Below are 17,422 nucleotides of genomic sequence, written 5' to 3'. Positions count from 1 at the left end.
AGTATCCACTGTCTTTATAGTGTTTATATTTGTAGTAATTATGTGTTATTGTGTTTTTAACATTATTTTACCATCATGGTAAATATGCAGAAACATACATACAATGTGATAAATATAAGAAACTAAGGTTAAATATATTGAGTGAGTTAGTATGTCTTTAACATAGTCTAATCATGTCCTTCTGTTATTGTCTTAATGCATCTCATTATTCTTAAATCTTTGCATATTTAACAGTGTGTCAACATATCTCCTCTCTCCAGACTGGCTGGCTGTAAAATCACATATGAATCCTGTAAGACTCTGGCCTCAGCTCTGCAGACACCAAACTCCCACCTGAGAGAACTGGACCTCAGCTACAATGACCTGGGAGACAGAGGAGTGGAGCTGCTCTGTTTTGGACTAACCAGTCCACTCCGCAACATACAGACACTAGTGTGAGTTAAATATCTTCAGTATCCACTGTCTTTATAGTGTTTATATCTGTAGTAATTATGTGTTATAATGTTTTAACATTATTTTACCATCATGGTAAATATGCAGAAACATACATACAATGTGATAAATATAAGAAACTAAGGTTAAATATATTGAGTGAGTTAGTATGTCTTTAACATAGTCTAATCATGTCCTTCTGTTATTGTCTTAATGCATCTCATTATTCTTAAATCTTTGCATATTTAACAGTGTGTCAACATATCTCCTCTCTCCAGACTGGCTGGCTGTAAAATCACATATGAATCCTGTAAGACTCTGGCCTCAGCTCTGCAGACACCAAACTCCCCCCTGAGAGAACTGGACCTCAGCTACAATGATCTGGGAGACAGAGGAGTGGATCTGCTCTGTGTTGGACTAACCAGTCCACTCTGCAATATACAGAGACTAGTGTGAGTGTTAAGAGAATTAAGTTCTCATATTCTTTAACTTCCCTGGGATAGGTGGGACGGTAGCGTCCCACTTGGCCAAAATCCAGAAAAAATGTAGCGCGCCAAATTCAAATATATTACTATAAAAATCAATCTTTCATGAAATCACACATGAAAGACACCAAAGTAAAGCTACACGTGTTGTGAATCCAGCCAACATGTCTGATTTCAAAAAGGATTTACGGGGAAAGCACACCAAACGATTATGTTAGCTTAGTACATAGCCACAGAAAAACACAGCCATTTTCCCAGCAAAAGATAGTAGTATCAAAAAGCAGAAATAGAGAGAAAATGAATCACTAACCTTTGATGATCTTCATCAGATGACACTCATAGTATATCATGTTACACAATACATTTATGTTTTGTTCGATAATGTGCATATTTATATCCACAAATCTCGGTTTACATTGGCTCCATGTTCAGAAATGCCTCTAAAATATCCGGAGTAATTACAGAGAGCCACGTCAAATAACAGAAATACTCATCATAAACTGTGATGAAAGATACATGTTTTACACAGAATTAAAGATACACTTGTTCTTAATGCAACCGCTGTGTCAGATTTAAAAAAAACTTTATGTAAAAAGCACACCATGCATTAATCTGAGACAGCGCTCAGATTTAACAACATTTCTCCGCCATTTTGGTGTCAACAGAAATACGAAATTACATCATAAATATTCCCTTACCTTTGATTATGTTCATCAGAATGCACTCCCAGGAATCCTAGTTCCACAATAAATCGTTGTTTTGTTCGATAATGTCAATTACTTATGTCCAATTAGCTACTTTTGCTACTTAGCTTCTTTTGCGTGTCCAAACGCTCGCGCAGATGCAGGCAAACGTTGGACGAAAACTTCAAAAAGTTATATTACAAGTCGAATAAACTGGTCAAACTTAGTAGAGAATCAATCTTCAGATTGTTGTTATCATATATATCCAATAACGTTCCAACCGAAGCATTTCTTCATGTCTGTATAAGTAATGGAACGCAAGGCGATATCATGGGGAAAGCGTGTGAGCAAGAACTGGCAATCTGCCAGACCAGTGACTGAAACACCTCCCATCCGGCCCCACATCACACTAGAGGCTTCATTCAGCGTTCTACAGACTATTGACATCTAGTGGAAGGCGTAGGAAGTGCAAACAGATCCATATATTACAGGGAATTAAATAGGCGATGACTTTAACATCGACCCTTCTCAGAATTCTCACTTCCTGTTTGGATTGTTTCTCAGGTTTTTGCCTGCCATATGATTTCTGTTATACTCACAGACATCATTAAAACATTTTTAGAAACATCAGAGTGTTTTATATCCAATAGTAATAATAATATGCATATATTAGCATTTGGGACAGAGTAGGAGGCAGTTCACTATAGGCACGCAATTCATCCAAAAGTGAAAATGCTGCCCCCTATATCAAAGAAGTTAACCAATTAAATTAAATTACTCAGTCTGCTATATCAGGATTTGTAGGATACTGATAGAAATAAAAACAGACAGAGGCCCAGTCTACCAAAGTCAAATGTTTATTTACGCGAACGTTCTGCTTATCATTTCCGGTACATTGGTCTATATACCTCACATTTCATCATAAACGTCCCTCCTTCTCTCAGATACAACATAGTTCACAAGTCTTACATTGACCCTCACCTGTTATACAATCTACTACAAGCCCAAGGTTTCTCCCCTCCCTGGGTGGGGAGACTTCCTTCCCTGTTATCAGTTCCACAGTGGTCACAAGTTGTCTAGTTATTATGTGGATGTTTTAAACATGTTTTAATCATGTGCTCTTCTGCCCTCTAGTCTAGGTCAATGTGGTCTGACAGAGGGTTGCTGTTCAGATCTGGCCTCAGTCCTGAGTTCACCCAACTCACAACTGAAACAACTGGAGCTGAGAGACAATGACCTGCAGGACTCAGGAGTTACACTGCTGTCTGCTGGACTGGAGGATCCAGACTGTAAACTACACACACTGTGGTAAGTACAGCTGTTTCAGTCAGGTCGGTACTGAGCTGAGTTACACTGCTGTCTGCTGGACTGGAGGATCCAGACTGTAAACTACACACACTGGGGTAAGTACAGCTGTTTCAGTCAGGTCGGTACTGAGCTTAGTAAAACAAATACTGTATAAATCTGATGTTTTATCACAATGTTTGTGTCATGGACAAATGTATGGGTGTCCTACAAGATGATTGACACCAGTACACCAACCTAGACAGCTGTTGTGTCTCTCTGTAGGCTGTCTGGCTGTCTGGTCACAGAGGAGGGCTGTGCTGCTCTGTCTTCAGCTCTGAGGTCAAACCCCTCCCACCTGAAAGAGCTGGACCTGAGCTACAATCACCCAGGAGACTCTGCAGGGGGACTGCTTTCAGCTGCTCTGGTGGATCCCACATATAAACTGATGAAGCTAAAGTAAGTCAGAATAGATGTCCTAATAGTGTGAGCAGCGGTTGTGTCCTATGTAGTCTAGTAGGATCAGTAACATGAGGACATGATGGTAGAATTAAGGGGAAGTTTACTCAGCAGGCTGAGCACTCCAACACAGCATACATCATCACCACATGAATACTCTTCTTCTGCATCTCTGATATCCTGTTGGAATTGTACTCCGTTCTGTATGCAGTAGGTAGGATAGAATACCTGTATGTCTCTAGTAAAGAATTGTACTCCATTCTGTATGCAGTAGGTAGGATAGAAAACCTGTATGTCTCTAGTAATGAATTGTACTCCGTTCTGTATGCAGTAGGTAGGATAGAATACCTGTATGTCTCTAGTAATGAATTGTACTCCGTTCTGTATGCAGTAGGTAGGATAGAATACCTGTATGTCTCTAGTAATGAATTGTACTCCGTTCTGTATGCAGTAGGTAGGATAGAATACCTGTATGTCTCTAGTAATGAATTGTACTCCGTTCTGTATGCAGTAGGTAGGATAGAATACCTGTATGTCTCTAGTAATGAATTGTACTCCGTTCTGTATGCAGTAGGTAGGATAGAATACCTGTATGTCTCTAGTAATGAATTGTACTCCATTCTGTATGCAGTAGGTAGGATAGAATACCTGTATGTCTCTAGTAATGAATTGTACTCCGTTCTGTATGCAGTAGGTAGGATAGAATACCTGTATGTCTCTAGTAATGAACTTGGATAGTGCACCAGAACACAACAATATGGTTTAAATGTTGACTGCTTTATTAGGTCTTTGTCAGTCAATAACCTGTTTCTCCTACAGTGTGGATCATGGTGGAGAGTGCAGGCTGAAATCAGGGCTGAGGAAATGTAAGTCTCTTCAATCCTAATTAACTGAATATTCAGAACTATTGTAACATAGTAACTAATCAATACTTGTTCTGTAACTACAAAACAAAATGTTATATGAAGATGTGGTTTGATTAAACTCTCATTTTGTCTACAGATGCCTGTCATCTCACCCTGGACCCAAATACAGCACACCCACACCTGAAACTGTCTGAGGGGAACAGGAAGGTGACATGTGTGAAAGAGAAGCAGCATTATGAAGACCATCCAGACAGATTTGATTGTTTTCCACAATTTCTCTGCAGAGAAGGCTTATCTGGATCTCGTTATTACTGGGAGGTGGAGATGGATGGTTACTGGGATGGTGGCATGACTGTCATTGGTGTGGTGTACAAAGGATTGATGAGGAATGGATGGAGGGATGACCGCAGGATTGGAGCCAATAGGATGTCCTGGTGTTTAGTCTGCTCTGACAGTGGTCATCACTTTTACCATGCTGGAGTCAGTAGCAGATCCATCCCTGGTCCTGTTCCTAACAGAGTTGGTGTGTATCTGGACTGGCCAGCTGGTACTTTGTCCTTCTATAGTGTGTCCTCCTCTGGTACACTGACACACCGTTACACAAGACACACCACATTCACTGAACCCCTCTATCCTGGGTTTGGGGTTTCCTCCATCTCCTCTTCAGTGACCCTGTATCAGATAGATGACCAACACATTCAGAGGTGAGTCATAGCAATGTTTTATCATTTGTTTTCCTCTGGAATCATTCGTATAATTACATTAGTAGTGGTGTGTTTTAATGTGTTCTGGTGGACCTACAGACAGTTAGATTAGTAGTAGTGGTGTGTTTTAATGTGTTCTGGTGGACCTACAGACAGTTAGATTAGTAGTAGTGGTGTGTTTTAATGTGTTCTGTTGGACCTACAGACAGTTAGATTAGTAGTAGTGGTGTGTTTTAATGTGTTCTGGTGGACCTACAGACAGTTAGATTAGTAGTAGTGGTGTGTTTTAATGTGTTCTGGTGGACCTACAGACAGTTAGATTAGTAGTAGTGGTGTGTTTTAATGTGTTCTGTTGGACCTACAGACAGTTAGATTAGTAGTAGTGATGTGTTTTAATGTGTTCTGTTGGACCTACAGACAGTTAGATTAGTAGTAGTGGTGTGTTTTAATGTGTTCTGTTGGACCTACAGACAGTTAGATTAGTAGTAGTGGTGTGTTTTAATGTGTTCTGTTGGACCTACAGACAGTTAGATTAGTAGTAGTGGTGTGTTTTAATGTGTTCTGTTGGACCTACAGACAGTTAGATTAGTAGTAGTTGTGTGTTTTAATGTGTTCTGTTGGACCTACAGACAGTTCGATTAGTAGTAGTGGTGTGTTTTAATGTGTTCTGTTGGACCTACAGACAGTTAGATTAGTAGTAGTGGTGTGTTTTAATGTGTTCTGTTGGACCTACAGACAGTTAGATTAGTAGTAGTGGTGTGTTTTAATGTGTTCTGTTGGACCTACAGACAGTTAGACTGTGCCTAGTTAAATGTCACCATCAGTATTGACTTTATGGAAGGTGACATAGTGGGTTATGTCACATTTAGGTAATGTGCCCTACATAGGGAGCTAGTCTGTCAACCTTTAAACACCCTTTGTATTGCCTATGACGACTGTATGTATGTTATATCAAGCCTTAATAAGTTGTATTTAGTTTAGTTTAATCACAGTCTATCCTACTGTTTTACCAACACCAGAGACCATGGTGGAGAGTGTTGGATTAAGCCTGGACCTGAGGACACCAGAGACCATGGTGGAGAGTGTTGGATCAAGCCTGGACCTGAGGACACCAGAGACCATGGTGGAGAGAGTTGGATCAAACCTGGACCTGAGAACACCAGAGACCATGGTGGAGAGTGTTGTATCAAGCCTGGACCTGAGAAATGTGAGTGTTATTTGATTTAATTGTTTTTAAATCAAAATAGTTTTAAAGCGTTCATTATAGTTGATTCCCAGGCAAGGAACACAATCACGATCTATTTGGTCAAAACAAACTTAATAAAGGGTGAGTCAGCGATATGACGTAGAAGCACAAAGTAAACAGCATAGTGGGTCAATTTCTACAACAACTAAGAGTGTTGGAGCACAAGGCTAAACTTCTCTGCTGTTTTGGTCCCGTGGCTAACAGTCTGTAAGAGAGTGAAGAGAACCCTTGCACATGAGCAGATACTGTGTGTGACTGTGAGAGAGAAGTCAGGCATCTTGCTCATCACAATATCTGTGGTGCTGCTCGTACAACATAATTTAGCTGACTCTACCTTTAAGCTCTCATCCTAGGATCTACCAGAAATCAGACCCCAACATCTACAAAACATGGATTAGAACGATGTTGTTTCCTGCTTCCACAAACATTAATTAATATAACACTAATGTCAGATTATGGTATGCTAATGAATGTACATTCTGAGACTGTTGCTCACTTATATTCATTTTTATTAGAGGTCTATTTAATAATTATTAGTTAGTTATTACATGAGATTGTCCATTTTAAATAACTACTTTTGACTTCAGGGATTCCTCAGAGCTGTAAGACCTGTGACCATGTTGAGGTAAGTCATAATGTCAATTCTTACTTTTACATACCTGCAGGAGTCAGGCACAGTCTCAACGCCAGGTGTGTACCAACCAACCATTCATACTGGGATATAGACAGTCCTGTGTTCTGCTTTAGTAATATAAACACAGTCTCAAAGCCAGGTGTGTACTGACCAACCATTCATACTGGGATATAGACAGTCCTGTGTTCTGCTTTAGTAATATAAACACAGTCTCAAAGCCAGGTGTGTACTGACCAACCATTCATACTGGGATATAGACAGTCCTGTGTTCTGCTTTAGTAATATAAACACAGTCTCAAAGCCAGGTGTGCTGACCAACCATTCATACTGGGATATAGACAGTCCTGTGTTCTGCTTTAGTAATATAAACACAGTCTCAATGCCAGGTGTGTACTGACCAACCATTCATACTGGGATATAGACAGTCCTGTGTTCTGCAGGATTTTATCTGTCGTCATATTTTGTCATTTAACAGTTTAATTGGATAAATACATTAGATTAGTTACTTTGGTTAATGGGCCAGTTTCCAAGACACAGATTAAGTCTAGTCCTGGACCTTAAAGAACTTTCTATTGAAACTTCCATTGAGCATGCTTTTTAGTCCAGCACTAGACTCAATCTGTGTCCAGGAAACAGGCCCCATATGTATTACTGACATGCTTGTCCTTGTTCAGGACTCCACACACTGGCTTCACATTGAACCCTTGACTTCCACTGTCCAGGGAGTGACAATGTTCAGGTAAAATAACTACTTTTAACATTTCATTCCACCTGCTAGTGTATTTCCCCATTACCTGTGGGAATAGTCTTCTAATCCAACCTCTCCATTTAACCATTGACCCTCTCCACCATATCTTGATGTTGCCCTCAGACACAGGACACCCAAAGGGAGTTATGAGTGCACAGTGTCTGGGCTCCGCTGGCTGTGTGAGAGAGATGTCATTCTGAAGTATCACTTCAGGAACTGGGAACCCTACAGTCAACTTCTGAAAGACATGCAGTACACACAAGGTGGTCCATTGCTGGACATCACTATGGAGTTAGGTGAACTGGAGGAAGTTCATCTGCCACACTTTGTCTGTTTAGGTAAAACCATATAGAAATAGTATTCAGAAAGACATTTCCATGTAACTGAGTTTCACTTCCTGAATGAATGAATGAACTATTCTGGGAGTTTGAGTTTACTGTGATCTGGTACTGCATATTATTTGTGTTTTAGTTGGATGAATAATACAATATTTGTATTTTTGTCTCCTTTGTATTGTGTTGTTCAGGGACCAACCCTTCTCTGAGGAATGAGATGAAGGTTCTTCATGTAGAGGAACATGGAGTGTCTTTAGAGGAAGTGCATGAGGTCACCAGATTCCATGCTGAGATTCTCCATCCCAAGTTCTCAGCTATCTCTATGATACTGAGATTACTGTCTTGGAACATAGATGTCCACTGTGACGTGGTCCTCTATTTGGCAGTAAAAAGGTCAACAGTAATTTCAAGGCTGTACCTGCTCCTCAGAAACTCCAGTCAGAAAGAGGTGAGGCACTATCATTGAAGTGACAACAGTATGTTGAAACTTACTAAAGGAAAGCTGATAGTTTGTTGAAAATCTCTAGATTACAAAGACAACATGCAGCTCTGTGAGAAATCTATTTCTGTCTCATTCATTTGAAGAGCCAGTAGATGGCACTCTTCCCTCTGGTCGGAGGAGAACCCAATGCCCCAGGGCAGTGAAGGGGACATTGCCCTGTGTAGGGTGCTGTCTTTCAGATGGGACGTTAAACGGGTGTCCTCTCCATGGTCACTGAAGATCCCAAGTCACTTATCGTAAGAGTAGGGATGTTAACCCCGGTGTCCTGGCTAAATTCCCAATCTGGCCCTCATACCATCATGGCTACCTAATCATCCCCAGCTTCCAATTGGCTCATTTTCCCCCTCTCCTCTCCCCTGTAACTCTTCCCCAGGTCGATGCTGTAAAAGATAATCTCTTCTCAGTCAACTTACCTGGTACACCTTTAACATAATATCCTGGTAAAATAGGGATAGTAAAACAGTAGTGTACACATTTTTTGTTAACAAAAATGGATTTCTCAGTGAGCTGCATGTTGTGTGAATTACGAGAATACATTGTTCTGACTGACTACTACATTGATCATTTTGTAGGCTGTTCGGGAACGGGAGAAAAATCAGGTGTCCAAAGGATTTTCAGAATTCGTCCTGTCAAGTCCAAATGGGCCCTTAAAGCTGAACAGTTCGTTTGCGTTCAAGAATCCCCACTCCACTTCCATCAATCCAGAGGTGCAGTTTTATCAGGCTGAGGACATGAATCTGTCATATTGTATATGAATAACTGGAATATCATTCTATTTCACTATTTCTCTCTCTGTCTGTTGTCTCAATTGTTGCACCATATCGCCTCCTACAGAAGATTCAGCTGTTACCTGCAGACACCACACCAAGCTGTTGTCAGATGATTATGGGAAACACAGGGGTTGACATTGAGATGGAGTTAATCGGGGATGATGAGAGGACAGTATGGAAATCAGTGTTATCAAAAGGTAAGAAATACTATACATGAACAGTATGTCAATCATAAATGTCCTTTTCTAACAGATGCTATTAAAATGTTTTATGATATTTCTCGTTTGTTTTTCAGATGTGTACAGCAACGACTCTCATCCAATATGTAAGTTTGTTTTTGTGGACGAGGTTACAAAGATAACGTCTCTTCAAGTTGTGATGAAGAACACTGATGAAGGTCTTCATGAGTCATGTTCAGTGGGGTGATGAAGGTCTTCATGAGTCGTGTTCAGTGGGGTGATGAAGGTCTTCATGAGTCGTGTTCAGTGGGGTGATGAAGGTCTTCATGAGTCGTGTTCAGTGGGGTGATGAAGGTCTTCATGAGTCGTGTTCAGTGGGGTGATGAAGGTCTTCATGAGTCGTGTTCTGTGGGGTGATGAAGGTCTTCATGAAACGTGTTCATTGGAGTGTAATGATACAGACCATTCAGACAGAAATACAGAGCCTTTCAAATGTATCTGCATCACATGTTATTGTGTTACAAGGTGGGATTAAAAGGGATTTCATTGTCATTTCTAGTCAACAATCTACACAAAATACTCTAATGTCAAATAATATATATATTTAGATTGATATAAATTAAATACCTAAAATAGTCGTTCCATAAGTATTCAGCCCCCCGTGTCATTACTTAGAAACACATTTGGCAGCGATTACAGCTGGGAGTCTTCTTGGGTAAGTCTCTAAGAGCTTTACAGCTGGGAGTCTTCCTGGGTAAGTCTCTAAGAGTCATTACAGCTGGGAGTCTTCCTGGGTAAGTCTCCAAGAGTCATTACAGCTGGGAGTCTTCTTGGGTAAGTCTCTAAGAGTCATTACAGCTGGGAGTCTTCCTGGGTAAGTCTCTAAGAGTCATTACAGCTGGGAGTCTTCCTGGGTAAGTCTCTAAGAGTCATTACAGCTGGGAGTCTTCTTGGGTAAGTCTCTAAGAGTCATTACAGCTGGGAGTCTTCCTGGGTAAGTCTCTAAGAGTCATTACAGCTGGGAGTCTTCCTGGGTAAGTCTCTAAGAGTCATTACAGCTGGGAGTCTTTTCGGGTAAGTCTCTGAGAGTCATTACAGCTGGGAGTCTTCTTGGGTAAGTCTCTAAGAGTCATTACAGCTGGGAGTCTTCCTGGGTAAGTCTCCAAGAGTCATTACAGCTGGGAGTCTTCTTGGGTAAGTCTCTAAGAGTCATTACAGCTGGGAGTCTTCCTGGGTAAGTCTCTAAGAGTCATTACAGCTGGGAGTCTTCCTGGGTAAGTCTCTAAGAGTCATTACAGCTGGGAGTCTTCTTGGGTAAGTCTCTAAGAGTCATTACAGCTGGGAGTCTTCCTGGGTAAGTCTCTAAGAGTCATTACAGCTGGGAGTCTTCTTGGGTAAGTCTCTAAGAGCTTTACACACCTGGATTTTACAATATTAGCCCACTGTTATTTTCATAATTCTTCAAGCTCTGTCAATATGTTGGGGATCATGGCTAGACAGTCATTTAAGTCTTGCCATAGATTTCCAAGCAGATTTAAGTAAGAACTGTAACTTGGCCACTCAGGAACATTCATTGTCATCTTGGTAAGCAACTCCAGTGTAGATTTGGCCTTGTGTTGTAGGTTATTGTCCTGTTGAAAGCTGAATTCCTCTCCCAGTGTCTGGTGTAAAGCAGACTGAACAGGGTTTTCCTCTAGGATTTTGTCTGTTCTTAGCTCCATCCTGTTTCTTTTCATCCTGAAAAACTCCCCAGCAAATAATATGCATGTTTTGGAATAGTTGGAATATTTATTCTGTATATTTGTATTATTTTCACTCTGTCATTTAAGTCATTATTATGGAGTCACTACAATGTTGTTGATCCATCCTCAGTTTTCTCCCATCACAGACATTGAACTCTGTAACTGTTTTAAATTCACCAATGTCCTGATGGTAACATCACTGAGCAGTTTCTTTCCTGTCCTGCAGCTCAGTTCAGAAGGACGACTGTATGTTTGATGTGTCTGGGAGGTTTATTAAGTAATCCACAGAATAATTATTAACTTGACCATGCTTAAAGAGATATTAAATGTCTGATTTGTTATTGTTACCCATCTACCAATCACTGCCCTTCTTTATGAGGCTTTCAAAAACATCCCTGGTCTTTGTGTAAAGTTGAATCTGTGCTTGAAATGCGTTACTTGACTGAGGGACCTTCCAGATGTTGTATCTATGGGGGACAGGTCCACTTTGACATTACAGAGTATTTTCAGTGGATTGATGACAAAACATTACTATTAAATCCATTTTAATCCCACTATATAACACAACAGAGAAATCCAAGGGGTATGAACTCTTTTGCAAGGCTCTGTATGTTTTGTAGAAAAGACAATCGTCTCAGCCAGGGTAGGTGTAAATTCCAAATAAGTCAGTCAATTCAGGAAGTAAACTGAAATTCCAATTCAATAACTGGAAAATGGCATCTATTTTCAATGACTAGTGGGAAGAAAAAAATGTGTTTAAATTGACTGACTTGAATATGAATTGACTACAACCCTGGAGTCAGCTCTATACAAGAAATGACTATCAGAGGAATGATAACTAGAGAGACTGTTAGATGTAGAAACAGATGCTGTTCACCCTAAAGCCATATTCATTTAATTCACTCCCCTTCAGCATTATCCCTCCCTGGGATTCCTGCTGAGGAGTTTCTGAAGAAACACAGTGCTAAACTCATTCAGGGAGTCAAAAACCCAAAGCCAATAGCAGATGTTCTGCGGTCAAAGGACATGATTGGTGATGAAGAGTACTCCAGAATAACAGCTGAAACAACTGAACAGGAGCGAATGAGAGAACTACTGAATGCAGTCCTCCCTAAAGGACCAGAAGTGATGGAAGCTTGTCTCAAAGCTCTCAGTGAACATGAACACCATCTTGTTAAGTACTTGAGTGAATCTAGGTAAGACCGTTTTCTTTTCTCCCTCCCTTGAATATGTGGAATGATTAAATATAGGTCAAATAAAAACATAGCTACCCAGATCAAAGAGAAAGTATTTTTCAGAATGGAAGCATGTTTTTTGTGTTGCTGCCTGTAATAAATGTATCTTATTATAGTTCTATCATAGGACCATCATCACATCATTATCTCAGGTGTATCATAGGACCATCATCACATCATTATCTCAGGTGTATCATAGGACCATCATCACATCATTATCTCAGGTGTATCATAGGACCATCATCACATCATTATCTCAGGTGTATCATAGGACCATCATCACATCATTATCTCAGGTGTATCATAGGACCATCATCACATCATTATCTCAGGTGTATCATAGGACCATCATCACATCATTATCTCAGGTGTATCATAGGACCATCATCACATCATTATCTCAGGTGTATCATAGGACCATCATCACATCATTATCTCAGGTGTATCATAGGACCATCATCACATCATTATCTCAGGTGTATCATAGGACCATCATCACATCATTATCTCAGGTGTATCATAGGACCATCATCACATCATTATCTCAGGTGTATCTCACTCCTCCTTCTTCTCCATACTTTCTGATCTCTCTCTTCCCTTCTCCTCCACCCTCTTTCTTGAAGCACCTAATCTGAAGATGCTGAGGCCTGTCTCCTAGTCTGTGGACAAAGACACTTCTTCACCTAATCTGAAGATGCTGAGGCCTGTCTCTTAGTCTGTGGACAAAGACACTTACATGATTGTAAATGAAGACCCCCCTGAAATGGACACAAATTAATGGGAACATATTGGCACTGTACGAAACATATGCACGGTGTCCAATACCACTCAAATGTATGGCATTTCATTCAAAGCTTATGGCAAATGTCATAAGGCAAATGCCAAGTGTCACACAGCCAAAATCCAAAAGATGGCGAGCGCTCTCCACCGTAGATTTTCATATTGCAAATGCATATCAAGTCAAGACCCAAGAGTCAAATTTAGAAAATTAGATAAAAAAATAAATAATGTATCACCCCCTAAAAAAAAGCTTTACGGACGGTTTGTCAAAATTCTTTAGATTTTTTTTTTCTTGTCAATTATACATGTATAACATTTTCATGAACATACTTTCGTCATATTTTATTCTCATATATATCTATTTTTTTTACTTGTCCATAAGGCATATGTTTTGTCCATTTGCAATATGATTTCATAGGAAGTCAAAAGTCGAAGCAAAAGTCAGTGAACCATTGCCAAATGCCATAAGAAATGTCCAAATTCAATATGAAAGTATTGAATGTGCCAAATCAGGATGTTTTGTCCATTTGCAATATGATTTCATAGGAAGACAAAAGTCGAAGCAAAAGTCAGTGAACCATTGCCAAATGCCATAAGAAATGTCCAAATGCAATATGAAAGTATTGAAAGTGCCAAATCAGGATGTTATGTCCATTTGCCATGTACGATCATAGGAAGTCGGTTTCCAAACCCAAAAGTCAGTGAACCATGTCCAAATGGCATTTATACTGCCCAAACGATATATAGCACTATGTTAAGCCATGAATCAACCTAGATGGTCTATTTGTCATGTATGATGAGGGAGAACTGGGACTCTGTTGTTTTTTAACGATTTTTTGAAAAATGTCCAAAATGACCCTTTTGGATGGGCACCGGTGGGGGGTGCTCCCAACCCAACCGTAGACCCCTTGCTCCCCCCTAAAAGCATTAAAAACCATTTTAAAAATATGTTCCTGGTAACCCATTCCATACAACAGGTGCACGGCTGTCCATTTGCAATATGTTTCAATGGGCGTTTACCATCACAAATTTGACGTGCTCAAAACTCCTGCAGAAATGCAAAAAAGACTGGCCAGATGAACTCGGGATGGCCGGGCAGTGATAGTGGTTCCTCTCCATCGCTCGTTGGTGTTGATTTCATCATGTCCATTTGGTTATGTTTTTTCACTGTTGAATCTTTTTGCAAATGTACTGTTCATTTGCAATATGTTTAATTGGGCATTTACCTTCACGAATATGACATGCTCAAAAATACTGCAGAATTGCTAAATTGACTGTCCTGATGAACTCGGGATAGCCGGGCAGTGATAGTGGTTCCTCTCCATCGCTCGATGATGACATGAGAGAAGTTGGACTCTGTCATTTTTTTACGATTTCTTGAAAACGTCCAAAATGACCAGGCACGACCCCTGTTGGATGGGCACGGGTGGGGGTGCTCCCTACCCAACCGTGGACCCCTTGCACCCCTTCTAAAGGCATTAAAAACAATTAAAAAAATGTGCTCTTGGTAACCCGTTCCAATCACCAGACGCACGGCTGTCCATTTGCAATAAGTTTCAATGGGCATTTACCATCACGAATATGACATGCTCAAAAATACTACAGAAATGCAAAATTGACTGGCCCGATGAACTCGGGATTGCCGGGCAGTGATAGTGGTTCCTCTCCATCGCTCGTTGGTGTTGATTTCAGAATGTCAATTTGGTGATGGTCTATCACGGTTTAAACGTATTGCAAATGGACACAAGTCAGCCAGATAATCACCGTCCATCAGTCAATTAGATATCATTCTGAAAACAAACTGATACAAACTGACACCACACCCACTTTTTCCAACTCGTTTAGAAGCCAACTATCACATATTTTAGAGCAGGCCTAAAATTCACAGCTCTTTTTGTTTAAAGCATAATAAAAGCATAAATCACGTAGTTACGTTCTAGCTGCGGGTCCAGTTCTGACATTATGTGTAGGCCTAGCTGAATCCCAAGTTTCGTCTCGATAGGTCATTTGAAGCCCGAGCATCGATCTTAATTGGTGCTGAAAATACACATTTTCCGGGCGTTGCTACGGGGTCCTTGAATTAGCTATCGGACGGAAACGTTGGGGTCCGTCTCTATGGGCCGAGGCGGTTTCAATGCACCTAATCTTGCGACTCTGGGACTTTTCTAAATGTCATCATTTTCATAATGGTCAAAATGAATTGAAGTTATTGCAAATGTTACAAGGCTGTTTCTCGGTCTGAGAACCTTCTAGAGCCACATAACTCCCCGTGCACTATCATCTTGAGCTCTAGAACAGGTTTCTAAAGTTCCAGAGCTCTAGGTCTGACTGTTCTTTGATAGTTCGAATTAAGGTAACTATTGCAGGCTCTGTATGTCTCTAAGCCCCACTCTATGTCACTCCATCCTAGCTGTGTGTGTGTGTGTGTGAGCTTTTCTTGGAAATCTGATGGGAGAAATGATTGATTTACAGTTCATGAGGGTTACCTAGTCACACATATGAAGTTTTGAAATGATCTGAACTTTTTAACCCTTCGAAACAGCATCAATGACCCCAATTTAAGGCACTTCCGGTTGACACAGGAAGCTGAAAGTGAACACATATCCTTTTTGGGGTAGGCTCTTACAGAATGTTGAGTTGTAAGTCTTTACATTAAGAACTGACTTATTTACAGAGGGTTGAATGATTGAGTGTTATTTCAGAAAATCACAGAAATCACGTAGAGTTCCGAAACCCACCTTAAAGGATTCGTCTGAACACGCCGCAACTGGATCTGTAACTTTTTGGGGGAACAAATCACATTTGTTTGAGCATCACCCATTGTACGATTTCTCTTAAATTACAATAGATAAATGTCTGGTTCTTTTTTTCCTGACACCGTAGATTCATGTACTTTGACGTGAAGCGGTCAAATTAGTGCTCTATTTTCATTTTTGACCTTTAATCCCAGAAAAATGGCCTTAACTCAAAAAGCGTTGAGGCCTCGGCGCCATCTTGTTCGGGGCTAACTGCCCATTATGCCAAACCTATACTCACCAAGTTTCATCTTCGAAGTCTTTTCCGTTTAGGAGAAATGGCCATGTCGTGATTGGTGATGTTTTGTACATTTGAAATATTCGCCATCTGGTGGTATTTACCGGGACAGCGGAAAAATGACCAAAATTTGAACATTTTATAAAATGGAAACCGAATGTCCGAGGGACTTCGTTAGATGACTTCCCGGGAAGATCTGGCCCCGGTGCACGGCCCGCCGGCGTTGGCGAAGTTTAGAAACATTCGCGGACGTCTAGTAAAGGACCGTACATTAACAATATGGAGTTTCTCATCGATCATACAGAAAATGCCAAAAAGTGCCCTTCAGGTATGTAAGGGAAATTATGTTTGCTATTCTTTTAACAAATTCTGTATTTTATTCATGTGCTGTTCTATAAACCAATTTGTGTTCATCAAGTGGCTGACTGTACAAATCCTCACTATCAGCAAGCCCATATGATGTTTTGAGAACGAGATATCTCAGTTTCAAGGTCTCATCTTAGAGAGAAGAAGACTGGTGAGGTGTTGGTCTGTCAAATGCTATGAACCAGTATTGGTCGGTCACATGAATGGAACAAAACGGTAATGATTAATTAATTATGCTAAATCATGCAAATATAACTTGTCTGTGTATGGCCGTATATAAGACAACTGCTGGATCTGACCAGGGAGAGATCCTGATTGACGTGTACTATGGTACATTGAGTTGGGTCTGACTAGGGAGAGCTCCTGATTGACATGTGTACTATGGCACATTGAGTTGGGTCTGACCAGGGAGAGATCCTGATTGGTTGGAACCACTTCAGCTCACTGACAATAAACAATGATTAATTTAAGATTGACAAGGAACCATCTCTCATTTAATTGGACCCACTTCACAGTAGTAAATAGATAAGCTACGGTATTTCAAACATCCTATTTTGATCTATGTGATCCGATCAGATGCGCAGTTTAAAGTCAGAACAGATCATTCACCTTTTCCATTGAAAGTTTGTAGGCTACGTCTGAATATTGTAATGTGAAATTTCTTGCAAAGACAATTTAATTTATAAACATAAAACTTTATCGTAATCATTGCATAATAAATTCCTCACCTTTTGTGGTCATGATGAGTTCATATTCCCGATGTACCATACAACAAATTACCATGCGCATTTCTCATTTAATTGGGCCTATTAGATAGGCAATTATTTAAAGTTTATGCAGATAAAATGGTGCGATGTTTATAACATACAGCAGAATGAAACAGGTGAACAGACAGCTGATCTGGTTTATAACACACAGCAGAATGTAACAGGTGAACAG

General features: G+C 40.3%; 1 protein-coding gene and 1 long non-coding RNA gene across 2 annotated transcripts; both read left to right on the top strand.

Annotated features, from left to right (window-relative positions):
• Positions 1-2,945: 2,945 nt before the first annotated feature.
• LOC139577802 (uncharacterized) lies at positions 2,946-3,258 on the top strand. The gene is made up of 2 exons (XR_011675412.1): positions 2,946-3,003; positions 3,170-3,258. It is a non-coding gene; the product is annotated as an uncharacterized lncRNA (long non-coding RNA).
• A 667-nt stretch (positions 3,259-3,925) lies between these two features.
• On the top strand, positions 3,926-17,223 carry LOC139577784 (NACHT, LRR and PYD domains-containing protein 1 homolog). Its single transcript, XM_071404957.1, has 12 exons — positions 3,926-4,209; positions 4,346-4,913; positions 5,933-6,120; positions 6,747-6,784; positions 7,468-7,532; positions 7,665-7,879; positions 8,068-8,324; positions 8,951-9,085; positions 9,213-9,345; positions 9,444-9,473; positions 11,983-12,265; positions 12,928-17,223. The coding sequence occupies exons 1-12, from the start codon at positions 4,110-4,112 to the stop codon at positions 12,932-12,934; spliced, it is 2,019 nt and encodes a 672-aa protein (XP_071261058.1). The 5' UTR covers positions 3,926-4,109; the 3' UTR covers positions 12,935-17,223.
• Positions 17,224-17,422: the final 199 nt, after the last annotated feature.

This window comes from Salvelinus alpinus, chromosome 6 (assembly GCF_045679555.1).
Source record: "Salvelinus alpinus chromosome 6, SLU_Salpinus.1, whole genome shotgun sequence".
NCBI lineage: Eukaryota > Metazoa > Chordata > Actinopteri > Salmoniformes > Salmonidae > Salvelinus > Salvelinus alpinus.
Note: the sequence above shows the minus strand (reverse complement) of the source record. Positions and strands in the feature narration are given on the sequence as shown.